The sequence below is a fragment of the Anabrus simplex genome, chromosome 2, assembly GCF_040414725.1.
Source record: "Anabrus simplex isolate iqAnaSimp1 chromosome 2, ASM4041472v1, whole genome shotgun sequence".
NCBI classification, from domain to species: Eukaryota; Metazoa; Arthropoda; class Insecta; order Orthoptera; family Tettigoniidae; genus Anabrus; species Anabrus simplex.
The window spans coordinates 1,157,297,839-1,157,312,047 of record NC_090266.1 but is presented as its reverse complement, the minus strand read 5'-3'; the positions used below and the strand labels follow the sequence as shown (position 1 = coordinate 1,157,312,047).

The following is a 14,209-nucleotide window of genomic DNA, read 5'->3' as shown; positions in this document are numbered from 1 at the left end:
TTTTTGAAAGAGATCAAAGGTACCAATTTTCAGGTCTGTAATATCATCAGTTTCTGAGATATAAGTACTGGTATCCTGATTAAGGGCATTCAACCCATTTTCCCCATTTTCACTCCTTTTCAGCCCTCCTATTGGGATTTTCTGAAAACAAAAAAATACGTATTTCCTTATTTTTAAAGAAGATTCTAAATACCAATTTTTACATCTGTAAACTTTTAAAATTTCGAGATATAGACACACTCATTTTAAAATTTCACCCCTCTTTTCACCCCCTTAGCGAAGGAATATCCAAAAATCCTCTCTTAGCGAGCACCTACATCTTAATATGAATATATCCCCAAAATTTCATTTCTTTACGTCCAGTAGTTTTGGCTCTGCGATGATGAATCAGTCAGTCAGTCAGGACAAGTTATTTTATATATATATAGATTACACAAGAGCAGCTGGTGTGCAAGGATAAAAAAATTTCAGTACCAAGTGCGTCCTGATGTTTTAGAGGTTGGAAGAAGGAATTAGCATTGACATTTCAGACATATGTAGAGCAGTTTATTTTAGTTAAAATCACTGAGGGTAGGGAAATATTTCATAGCCAAATGAGGTTTTATAGGCATCAAGCTGAAAGTTTTCCAGTTGCAGCACCGAGATCGGTACGGAGACTGGTCAGTGTGGATGGAGATTCATGGGTATTCGGTGCGTTTGAACGGCAACAATGGTGACAGTCAATAGTGGGTAATTGCTAATTAGGAAAATGTTGCGGGTTGAAACTTTCGCTTATTCTTTTAGTTGACTTCTGTAGCAACGAATGTGATGTGAAGACATCGGTGTGAAATGCCGGTGAGACAACTTGATATTGTTCCGTGGAATAAAGTATGGCGGACTTCGGGATGAAATTATTGTTCTTTACTGGTCTGGTGAGATAGAATAGAGTTGCTTGTGTTGTGAACTGCTGTGGAGAGATTAGAATGTATACGGCAACTGCAGAGTCAGAGCGTTAAAGCTGGGGTGAGGCATCTTCTCATTCTGACTGCGAAGAGGAGCCGTAGTGGCACGCCATATTTGTGCCGATGTGCGCTGTGTTCTATTAGTTAGTGTGTAACTATTAACATCTCAATTACAGATAACTTCCACTTCATACAATACAACTTTCAACAATACGTCGGAACCCAGCGCACATCGGCACAAATATGGCGTGCCACTATGGCTCCTCTTCGCAGTCAGAATGAGAAGATGCCTCACCCCAGCTTTAACGCTCTGACTCTGCAATTGCCGTATACATTCTAATCTCTCCACAGCAGTTCACAACACAAGCAACTCTATTCTATCTCACCAGACCAGTAAAGAACAATAACTTCATCCCGAAGTCCGCCATACTTTATTCCACGGAACAATATCAAGTTGTCTCACCGGCATTTCACACCGATGTCTTCACATCACATTCGTTGCTACAGAAGTCAACTAAAAGAATAAGCGAAAGTTTCAACCCGCAACATTTTCCTAATTAGCAATTACCCACTATTGACTGTCACCATTGTTGCCGTTCAAACGCACCGAATACCCATGAATCTCCATCCACACTGACCAGTCTCCGTACCGATCTCGGTGCTGCAACTGGAAAACTTTCAGCTTGATGCCTATAAAACCTCATTTGGCTATGAAATATTTCCCTACCCCCGGTGATTTTAACTAAAATAAACTGCTCTACATATGTCTGAAATGTCAATGCTAATTCCTTCTTCCAACCTCTAAAACATCAGGACGCACTTGGTACTGAAATTTTTTTATCCTTGCACACCAGCTGCTCTTGTGTAATTATGTATATAATGTAAATTCTCAACTATTCAATTAGATAATGTAATTACTATATAGTTACCAACTATTGACATTAGTTTTTATTACAAACATTTACGCTGAATGTTATAATGTAAATATTTTTAAAACTTTATCTCAACTGTTCAATTGAACAATCTAAATACTGTATAGTTACCAACCTTTGACATTAATTCTTGGTTACAAACATTGACGCCGAACACTACACCTTTTCTCCCTTAATTGTTATAATGTAAATATTTTTAAACTTTTTATTTTCCTATGATTGCGTCAACTGTTTCTCCAGAGCACCACTGCCGAACTCTACTATGTTAATTTTAGGCATTGGTGCTGACTTTTCATCTATAAACCTATATGTTCAACCATCACTTTTGTACAACTATTTCCCATACTTAAATTTTTGTAATTGTATTAATTTGTACATGTCAACTACTAACCAGTTACCTGATTTTTTACCTTGAGGTGATATTTTGACTGATGATGCCCTCAATGAAGGGCGAAACATGTCTCAAGTGGAATCAATAATAAATTCCTAATTTATGAAATTTATATGTATTGAATAGGTGGAAAAAAACAAACCTTTTAGCATCCTACATTGACAAAAACAAGTCGGACTTAAAATTGAAGTATACAACTTCAGAATATTCATTTATTTATCAAATTATTATTTAAAGCAAGTAGCTAAATTAACACAAAATTTCAACAGTTGTGACTTTTCTTCAAACACAGTGCTGTGATCAAGTTCGAAAGTCGTGGCAATACAGGTGAACTTTGGGTCAAACCAAGCAACACAAACATTGCATTATATGATAAATATCAGGCATATAAAGTGCACTGATCAAAGTTAGTTCGTTAAGTGCATAAATAAAATTAACATACCTGTCCTATACTCTCCATAGCTTTCTTCAGAAGACATACCGGTAGACAGATAATCTACATCAGATTTGTTCATATCCATTGCATCATCCCACATGACATCATCCCTTGAGCCATCCATCGCGTTAGATATCCCAGTCTTCTTGAAACTCCACGGACCTATTACGCTGGCATAGTAGGGTGAGAGGTGATACTCCCATGTGGTGCGTCCCGTGTGGCGGATAGGGAGTTCCTAACCGGCTTGCCGGCGGACTTGAGGGAAATAAAATACCTTTCTCAGACCAAACACACAACCCCCTGTGGATGGGGGATGCAGACAAAGAATGCATCCATGGTATCCCCTGCCTGTCGTAAGAGGCGGCTAAAAGAGGCGATCAAGGGATGATCAAATTAGAACCATGAGACTACTTGTAATTAGTACCATCATGCAGGGAACACCATGGGTCGCTTTTCGTCGCGCGTAGTATCACTATGTTAGGTACAAAATAGGTTTGTGATTAGTAGCGACAGTGTGTGGCTCAGGATGCATTTTACAATACCTGTGATTCGTACCCCTATATGAGCAACACCATGGGATGAGCGACACCATGGTTCTGCCTTGCCTATGCTTCGTACGCACTATGTGAGGAACACCATGGGATAGTGTGGGTCCCTGTGCTTAGTCCACTTATGTGAGGAATGCCATAGGTTTGCGTTGCCTGTAAATAGCGCCGCTGTGTGCGAAACACCATAGGTCTGTGTTACATGTGCGAATTTCATTACCTGTGACTAGTACCATAATGTATGGAATACCGCGAGTCTATACTACTTTTGATTAGTACCGCGACATGAAAAATAGCATGGTTCTATTTTCCTAGCAATAAGTACCATTATGAGGTACCAATGACCTGGATTTTGGACCTGGATATTGAACCCCTTTAGACAACAAGCATCATTGATTCAGGATTGTGCTTTGGAAGCAGTCCCTTGGTCAGTAATATTGTTTCTGGGAAGGTGAGGCATTGCTGGTCGGATCCACTGATTGTTTTAAATTCATATTCATCCGTTCATTCTTCATCACGTTTTGAATTCTGGTCAGTGGATGAATTTTGTACTTTTAAACTGTCATTGCATTTCGTCTCATTTTGTTCGGAGGCTCGTACCATTAGGGGCCAATGACCTATGTGTTAGGCCCCTTTAAACAAGCATCATCAAAATGTGGGAATAGATTCGTTGCCAGTGCTGCAGATCATGGTATCATGAGCGATACGTTAGAGCTAAAGGAAAGAACAGTTCATTTGTAGTTATTCCGTTGGAGATTTATTTATTTAATCGTGTCAGAAACATACATTATATCTTACAACTAGCAAGTAACCGCGGCTTTGCTCGCGTGGATTTTGTAATTTGGTGAAAGTAATTGTTCCTCTGCATTGTACTAAGACATTACCTGAAAATTCGTGAAGTTTAAAAACTCACCCAAAAATTAAGTTTCATTTACCCCAGAAAATCTTTGTAAACCATGTTTGTGGTATTACCTTTTGTGGCTAAGGCGACCATGCGACATAGATCCGTACATGTGAGAAACAGTCTTCTCTCAAGTCTAAAAAATAAATACATGTTTCTTTATTTTTAAAGGAGATTCGAAATAAAAATTTTCACGTCTGTAGCATCTTCAGTTTTTAAGATATAAGTATCCTCATAAAAAGTAATTCAACTCTTTTTCACTGCTTCCCCCCCCCATTAAGTGCCTTCTCCGAAAACAAAAGGGTACCTGTATAGATAGAAGTTCCTGTATTTTTAAAGGATTTTCCAAATACCAAGTTTCTTGTCTTTAACATGTTCAGTTTTTTACTATAATGTAGATATACCGGTAATCATTTCTAAAATTCACTGTCTTTTCCAATTCCTTTCAGCCCTTAACTGGATTTTCTAGAAACAAAAAATACGTGTTTCATTATTTTTAAAGGAGATTCCAAATACCAGTTTTCATGTCTGTACATCTGTAACACCTTCAGTTTTTGAGATAAATGTATACTCATAAAAATAATTCAACTTCTTCCTCTTCTTCACTTCTTTCCGCCCCTCTCCTGCCTTAAGTGTCCTTTCCAAAAACAAAAATAAACATGTTTCTTTATTTTGAAAGGAAATTCAAAATATCAACTTTCACGTCTGTAACTGCTTTAATTATTTTCAACCCCACTCCCTTTACGTCGATTTTCCCAAAAAAAATCAAATGCGTGTTTCTTTATTTTTAAAGGAGATTCCAAATACTAATTTTCACGTCTGTAACATCTTAATTTTTTCAGATATAAGTATCCTCATAAACATAATTCAACTCCATTTTCACACCCCCACCCCCACCCTTCCTACCCGTTAAGTTGATTCCCCCTCCCCAAAAAAATGTGTTTCTTTAACATCGTTAGTTTTTAAGATATAAGTATCCTCATACAAAGAATTCAACTAATTTTTCAATTCATTCACCCCCCTTAAGTGGATTTTCCGAAGACAAAAGGACACGTGTTGCTTTACTTTGAAAGAAGATTCCAAATACAAATGTTCATGCCTCTAACATCTTTAGTTTTTGAGATGTAAGTATCCTCATGAAAAGAATTAAATTCCTTTTTCACACCACCCCCGCCCGTTAAGTTGGTTTCACCCACCCAAAAAATGCATGTTTCTTTACTTTTCAAGGAGATTGCAAATGCCAATTTCCACGTCTGTAACCTTCAGTTTTGATATATAAGTTTCTCCAGAAAAAGAATTCCATTTATTTAAGTTCCTATCACACTCCCCACTTACGTGAAATTTCCAAAAATAAACAGTACCCGTTTCTTTAAAAGAGCTTCCAAATACGAATTATCATGACTGTAACATCTTCAGTTTTTGAGATATATGTATCCTCATAAAAGGAATTCATCACTGTTTTCATCCCCCCTACCGAATTGATTCCCCCCCCCCCCCCCCCCAAGTGCATGTTTCTTTATTTTTAAAGGAGATTCCAAATACCAATTTTTACATCTGTAAACTTTGAAGTTTTTGAGATACAGATATGCTCATTTTAAAAATTCACCCCCTTAGTGCCGGAATATCCAAAATTCCTCCCTTAGCGAGCACCTACAACCTAATATAAATGTATCCCCAAAATTTCATTTCTTTATGTCCAGTAGTTTTGGCTTGGCGATGATGAATCAGTCAGTCAGTACATGCTATTTTATATATATAGAATGTGAAATGTGAAATTTGAATTATTTGTAATTATCCTCATTTATGTTCAGCATGACCTCAAATATTTTATTTAGCATGTAAAGAACTGTTAGATACAGAATTATATTCTTATTGTAATTAATGGTCGATTTCATTGTTATTCAAATTACCCCATGATAAATCCATACTGCCACATTAAAATTTCCCTTGTTAAAATATGAAGGGGTGAATCAGATAGTGGCATTACATCTGTGTATTTACATGTTTATGTTTCAGAAATGTTACTTAAACATGCTAGTATCATGCATCATTTTCATCAGAAGTGTTAACATAGTACTTTTTAAAACAACGATTAAAAAATGTTGAAATAATTCAAAATCGCTTGACCTTATACATCACCTCTTTATACTTCATTGGTAACTTCCTTCCTCCACACCAGATTTCTTATACTCTCGTTATACTTCCCTGTTAAATCCTTTAACTGATCTCCACGTCCAGCCCTGCATCTTGTATCAGTTGAAATTTTGTATCCTCCTAGACTGCTCTTTCTGGCCAAAGTCTATTTGCTATTCTGAGTCCATGTATACTGCCATGTATATATTAATTTAGGAAGATCCTTTCTTAAGACTATGCATATGATTACCATTGCATACTATATTAATGGCATCTAGACTGTTACAATGTTTATTGCAGTTATTTGTAACGCTATTACCTACCTACAGTATTTAGTTACTAACTTCGTTTGGATACTATTGTACTCTTAAAGCTCACTGAATTTATTACTCTGAAACTTCCCTTCCATCTTACCGCTTTTGTGCCAGTACAGTTAAGCAATATTTCTGTTACTGAAATAAATGTTGCAGCTGGACAGCTGGCACACACATCTTGGATCCCTGTGACACTAACAGTTTTACCTTACAACTGATTGCAATCTCCAGTGAAAATTACCTTTGCCATAACAGTTAATAAAGCCCAGGGATGATTGTTCAAAATACATGAGTTTATATTTAGAGGCAAGAATGTTTCTCTCCAGGTGATTGATATGTCGGCTTATCTAGATCCGGTAATTCAGATAATTGCTGTGTTTTTAATTAGTGCATGTAATGCAAACAAAAATGTAGTGTATACAGAGGCATTATGACCTCACTGTAACCAGAGAGTTTATCTACATGGTCCACCGTATCTTAAAAACTGCTGGACACTCTTTGATATAATTTCCATTGTTCATCAATTCAATAAATGGGCACAAAAACAAATTCCACGCGTGCGAAGATGGAGTTAAAAGATAGTCAGTCAATAAACTTGTATTTATCTGACCAAAAGATATGGCTTCCGATTGAGATAGCTAAATAATATTCAGGAGAACTCAATCGTCAAAATTTACCTGCATTTCGCCCCAGTGTGACATGGGGAAATTTTTGATAATTGAGTTTTTCTGAATTTTATAAAGTTCTTGTCCGTTTGACATTTACTTATTATTTTGATCTGCTAAGTCATCTTGGTCGTTTATTGGCTATTCCTTGTATCTAATATATCGTGCTGTTTACCTGTCATCTCCTTCAATGTCCTCAAGTCCATTACATCTGTTACATTTTAGAAAACATACCATATTCACCCATTCCTTACTTCATTATCTGCCTGTGAGGAGGGGAAGAAAAAAGAAATACTTCACTGATTTGATAAATTTGCAAGTCCATTTAAGCATGAAGTGAATTCATTGGAATAAGGTGTAGACATGTTAAACTTACTGATATTTCCTCTCTTCATCCCCAGAGCCCTGCTTCATTTTGACACTCGAGAATTTTTGAATGTTCTGGCATTGGCTTTTGAAGAGCCAGAGTTTATGACAGAGCTTGGTTTGCGCCAAGTTCAACGACTGGTCGACATTCTGTTGTTGGTAATGGTGCAGGGAGATGGCTATACGGTATGTTTTCCTTTTGCTTCTTCTATCATGTAACAAAATAGATTTATATCATTCATAAATCTTTAGTATTGAATGTTATGTCTTTAAGCAATCAGTCCACAAGTTTTAGTATTTTGAGCCTCAACCATCCCCAATTTGCAGCTTATGCTGCAGCTTCATTCAATTTGATATATCTTACTCTGAAATAGTTAAATATCAAGTCTATTATCTTGTTTGCCTGCATTCGGGAGATAGTGGGTTCGAACCCCACTCTCGGCAGCCCTGAAGATGGTTTTTATGGTTTCCCAATTTCATACCAGGCAAATGCTGAGGCTGTACCTTAATTACGGCCACAGTCGCTTCCTTCCCACTCCTAACCCTTTTCTGTCCCATCCCATCATTGCAATAAATCCTATCTGTGTCGGTGCGACATAAAGCACATTGTAAAAATTCTATGTCTGCATGCCTTATCTATGTGATTCTGATATAATGATCCATTGTTGAAAATTATAAAGTTTCTAGCTAATTCATTCTTGGTTGCCAGTGTTTCACCCAAGTGTTCCTGTTTGGACTCATCAGGTGGTAACTAGCACACCTATCATTACGCATATCAAGTGCAGGTGGTGGAGGCTCAGGCTCCTCCGCCTCCTCCTCCTCCTGCTCTTCCTCATCCTCCTCCTTCTGCTCTTCCTCCTCCTCGCCGTCTCTCAGGCTAGGCGATTTCTGGTGAAAGTGGGAGGGTTGTCAGCCGTGGCTTATGCTAGGAACTCTCCCGACATTCGCGTTGGAGGAGGAGAATGTAAAACCTTGGAAACCATTCTCAGGATAGGTGATGGTGGGGATCAGCCCCTCTCCATCTCCCAAATGCAGAGGCGTAGAGCCACGGTATAACTGTTTGCTTGGTTGGTCGGTTGGAGTGCAGAGCTGTCGGACCACAGACCAGCCATGGCCACTTGTAGGCCAAAGCCTACTCTGCAACCACCGACCTAGTAGAGGCTAGTGTGCAGGCTACTTGGAGCGTCAGGCAATGCCAGTGCAGTGTGAGAAACTTGGTCTCTTTTATAAAAATTGGTCCCTGCTAGTCCATCAGGTAATACAGATGTCGATTCCCATAGGGAACTTGAAATGTTTGTCCTGAATGAGAATTCATAATTCCATTATAATTGTTCTGTTATTGGAAATTATAAATTTTTCAGCTAACCCATTCTTCGTTGCCAGCGTTTTACCTCAGTGTGCCAATTTAGGCTCACCAGTTTGAAACTACCACACCTGTCAAGACATATGACTAGTGCATATAGTGGAGGTACAGATAATTTTGTCTTTACAAAAATTAATGCCTGCTAGGCCATCAGATGGTATAGTTTTTGATTCCCATAGGTAAATTGAAATATCAAAAAATCAAAATCAATTTTGTAAAAGAGACAAAGTTTCTCATAGTGCATTGGCACTGACCGAGGCTCCAAGTAGCCTGTCGAATGGCCTCCGCTACATGCACAAGTCGTGAATCTTGGTAGGTATGCTAGTTACAGAACCCAAATTGGTACAGTGAGGAGAAATGCTGGCAACCAAGAATGAGTTAGTTGGAAAAATTGTAATTTCCAATAACGGACCAATTACATTACATTGAAATTACGTATTTACTCGTTCAGAATAAATATTTCAAGTTCACTCTAGGAATCGAAATATGTATTATCTACACGAGTCAATTAGTTTTATAACTGAGCTCGCCTCAGTGGTTAACATCGCACCTCGCGATAGATGTTGATTTACAGCAGTGGCGTCGTGTTTAAAGTCATTGGATATTCACACGGAGCTGACAGTAGATAAAAATCCGATGTACAGGCCTGAGTTGTTAACAGGAGGTCAGTTAGCCTATATTGTGTCACCGCTTTGGTTCATTAAGCAGTATTATGTTACAAGTGCGATACAATGACTATATGTGCATACCACACCATTTGTATTGGTATTATAAATTTACTCACTTGGTACAAATATTTCAGGTTCCCTATGGGAATCAACATCTATATCATCTGATGACCAAGCAGGCATCAATTTTTGTTAATGGGACAAAGTCTCTCATAGTGCATTGGCACTGCTGGTGGCTCCAAGCAGCCTACGCAGTGGCCTCCTTGGTATGCACTAGCCATGCGTCTTGGTGGATGTGCTAGGTACCAACTGATGAGCCCAACTTAGCACCCGGGGGGCAAAACGCTGGCAACCAGGAATGAGTTAGCTGGAAAATTTATAATGTCCAATAATGGACCATTTATATTGGTATGAAAAACAGTCTCTCTTCATCGAGTTACATACTCGAATGATCTAGAGCAGAGGTTTCCAAATTGCGGCCCGCGGGCCGCATGTGGCCCGCTAAGCTATATAATGCGGCCCGCGAGGACATTTTAATAAATAATGTGAAGAATAGTTACCAAATAATATTTTATAAGTCGTTCAAAAATGTATTAATTTTTATATTCGTTATTGACCCAAGTCACAACGAGTTCATTCTTTAATATTATTTCCTCTTTTTAAAAATTCACTTGATTAGAATGGATTAGTTTTCATTTTAAAAAATTGAAAATCATAATTTCAGATGATAATAATAATGATTGATTTTTACGTCCCACTAACTACTTTTGATGTTTTTTGGAGACGCCGAGGTGCCGGAATTTTGTTGCACAGGAGTTCTTTTACGTGATAGTAAATCAATCGACATGAGGCTGACGTATTTGAGCACCTTCGGAATGATCTAACATCGAACCTACCAACCTCAGAAGGCCAGTGCTTCAACCATCTGAGCCACTCTGCCCGGCTCCAAATTTCACCCTTTTATCCAGTTGTAAAATAATGTTTTACCTAAGTATTTAAAATTATCAAACCTTTATTTCAATTGAATTATGCACATTATTTTTTCCTAATGGTACTTCTGTACGCCTACTGTATGCAGAATTTTACGAAAATTGGCCTATTATTCAAGTGCGGCCCATGAACATGACTAAGGTTTCCAATATGGCCCTCGAGCCCTTACAAATTGGAAACCCCTGGTCTAGAGGGCAACAAAAGTTAAGAACATAGTTTGACAGGAAACAAATGCCAAGTATAGCGTTTGTGACTTGGTAGTGGAAACTGTCAATAAAATCTGAATCTGTAATGGAAAAAATGAATGAGTATATATGAGAAGCTTGGGCTAAAAGATAAAAGATAAACAAAAAGAAAACTTTTGACTTATTAAATAATTGCCCTCTCAAACGGCCTGACCAGTTTAGAGGTCCTGCTTCCACTGGTCGTGTTTGTAGCTGGCTCAACTGTGTTAGCGAGTATAGGAGGAGGAGTGAAAGGAGTAAGGGAGGGAGCCACAAAGTCGGTGCGAGGGGGAGGGAGGGGTGGTGTTGGGTTGGAGGGCTGGAAGTGGGGTTTGTTTTTATTCTAGAAACGCTGGCAAATAAATGGAATGAATGTTTCGAGTAAAATGGTTTTTTTTTCTTCGTTGATTTCATTTAAATTATAAGAGGGGTTCCTAAATTGATTTATATTTATGTGGATGCTCTCGAGAATGTTGAGCAAGGTGCCTTTTTTTCTCGTTATGCAGGATCTTCAGATCTTGTTCACTTGATGTGTATTTGTGACTAGATTCTTATGATGCTCACTCATAGCTGAAAAACTTATATTTAAGAGCATTGTGATGTTCAGTGTACCTTATTACAAAGTTGCGGACTGTTTGACTGATATAGCTGGGACTACAGGATTGGAATTCTAATTTGTAAACTCCGGAGTTCAAGTATTATTATTATTATTATTATTATTATTATTATTATTATTATTATTATTATGTCTGGAGTTGGAGGTTCTAAATGCTATTTTGATCTTACTCCAGCTGAAGATGGATATACGTATTGAATAGGACGCAATAATATCTCTGATAATATCAAAAACAACAGTAGTATCATTGAATATTGACAGTATTGTGCTGGTAGTTTTCTTTCAGACAGCCATGAAAAAAAATAACAGTAACGAATTAATGATCAATAAAATCTTCAAAACTCTGTTATTGTAAACAGATGCATTACGTAAACATTACGAACAGTGGAATACTAACATATAGTAAAAACATTAATAAACTGGCAGAATGTACCCATTACTGATGAGCCAATAGCCGGCAATGTCATTGACTTCTGTTTCTACCCGATGTTAATGTGTAAGTTGTCATTTTTAAGTTGCTGGTAACAAAATGAGTTTAACAAATCTGTGAATTAGTTTCTGAAGGCCTCTTTGTACTCTCCATTAGTATAGTAATCAATCATTCTTGGGCAAGAAACCAGTCGAACAGTGCTCAGCCTGCATTTGCTCTGGAATGTGTGGTTTGCACAATTTCCTGGAGAATCATTACAGTTACAAAGAAAATGTGTATTATCTTCTTTTTTGTGGATATCTTAAATCTAATGCTGGGCTTTATTTTGTGATGCCATTAACCACTTGTCCAATATTTTGGTTTTTAGTAGATAGATCATGCTAAATTCTAAAAGTCACTAACTAGAATTAAAATGTGGGGAAAATATAATTTTGGAAGTTCAACGGTATTATTTGTAGTCTCACTTAGGAGGGTTGAATGACTCAGGCAGTTGAGGTGCTGGCCTTCTGACCCAACTTGGCAGGTTCAATCCTGGCTCAGTCCGGTGGTATTTGAAGTTGCTCAAATATCTCAGCCTCGTGGTAGATCTACTGGCACGTAAAAGAACTCCTGAAGGACAAAACTCCGGCACCTTGGCGTCTCCAAAAACTGTCAGAAGTAGGGTAGGCGGGACATAAAAATAACATTATTATTAGTCTCACTTAGTGATGATTGCCACTTAATGCGTCCATGCTAAGAAACACAAAATGACATATCTTGTTTCTTGCAAACTTTGGTATCATTCCAGCCCCATGCGGGGATTTTTTTGTAATTTTCTTAAGACTGGTGTTCTGTGAAGAGATTTTAAATGTAATTTTACTGATTACTTGTTGAAAAAGTAATTTGTATTTGTAATTGTGTGAAATGTTTCTCAAGTAACTGTAATTCAGGCAAGTTAATTCTTTCTTTCGTCCTTTTCCCATCTCTGATTATTTCAAATGCAAATAAACTGCATAGAACTCAAAATACTGTTTTGACACATTCGTGGTTTAGGTATGTGGGGAACGATATGATGATTGAGCTGTATCAGTGTATGTTATGTTAAATACAGTATATAATATTGATCTAAAGAATCCAATGCACTGATGAAGCCCTTAAAATGGGGCAAAACATGTATGCATGTATTATGAATATGTAAGAAGTGGTATGACTGAATGTTAGCTCTATTTAAGATTGGATCTCAGAATATATTTTTTAAATTAATACTTTTCTAATAGACACTTTTTCCCTGTTATTTTGGGTAATATAGCCAAGCCAGGTTGGATCTCTCTTCACTTTCCTTGCTCGTCAATTAGCAAAGCCATGGTGCAGTTTACATGTGGAACGCCAGCTATTTGAACAAGTGGTGGAATTTCTTACTGAAGGATCAACTTCTAGTACTATGGGTCATCATGAAGAACGTCAGCAAGCTCTTTTGGAATTGATACGTGCTGGTGGCCTCCAGCATTATGACCAGGATAGACTTCTGAATCAAGCACATAAAGCTTCCTTGTAAGTAGTTATTTCCCTAAAGTTTCTGTGGAAGCTTATAATCTCTTAATTCTATATTTTATATGACAGTTTCTTTCTCATTGCTGCTGGGCTGAATAGCTCAGGCAGTACAGTGCTGGCCTTCTGAGTTCAAGTTGGCAGGTTCGATCCTGGCTCACTCCAATGGTATATGAAGGTGCTCAAATACGTCAGCCCTATGTTGATATATTTACTGGCACATAAGCGAATTCCTGCGGGTTAAAATTCTGGCACTTGGGTGTCTCCAAAAAGCATAAAAGTAGTTAGTGAGACATAAAACAAATAATATTATTATTGGTTAAAGTGCTATTTTCAAAACATGGAGTACGAGACTGTCACTTCAGTCAATAAAACAACTGAACGTCATCCAGAGTGAAGAGTTCGATGCTTTGTAAACTGTGACCAGGTCGCCATGTTAGCAATGCTGTATTTTTATGTTTTGAATATGTTGTATATGTTATGTTTTTAAGCTATTCTTCATACTTCTTTCCTTGTCAGCCTTTCCAGAAGTAGCCTTTGAGACCATAGAGTAGTTGTAGCAAAAATGAAAGTAGGAAAAATAATGAAAATGAAAGAAATAAGACAGAAGAAAATTAAAGTATGGAAATTTTTTTTCTTTACGTCGCACTGACACAGATAGGTCTTATGGCGACGATGGGATAGGAAAGACCTAGGAATGGGAAGGACGCGGCCATGGCCTTAATTAAGGTACAGCCCCAGCATTTGCCTCGTGTGAAAATGGGAAA

At 37.6% G+C, this 14,209-nt stretch overlaps 1 protein-coding gene across 2 annotated transcripts in view; it reads left to right on the top strand.

Moving 5' to 3' along the window:
• The window catches only part of Vps8 (vacuolar protein sorting 8), a 221,275-nt gene that overhangs the window by 158,182 nt on the left and 48,884 nt on the right, over positions 1–14,209 (top strand). For both annotated transcript variants that reach the window (XM_068225913.1, XM_068225914.1), the window contains exons 13-14: positions 7,660–7,810; positions 13,204–13,445. In XM_068225913.1, the coding sequence (XP_068082014.1) occupies positions 7,660–7,810; positions 13,204–13,445 (393 nt within the window). The remainder of the gene's footprint in view (positions 1–7,659; positions 7,811–13,203; positions 13,446–14,209) is intronic.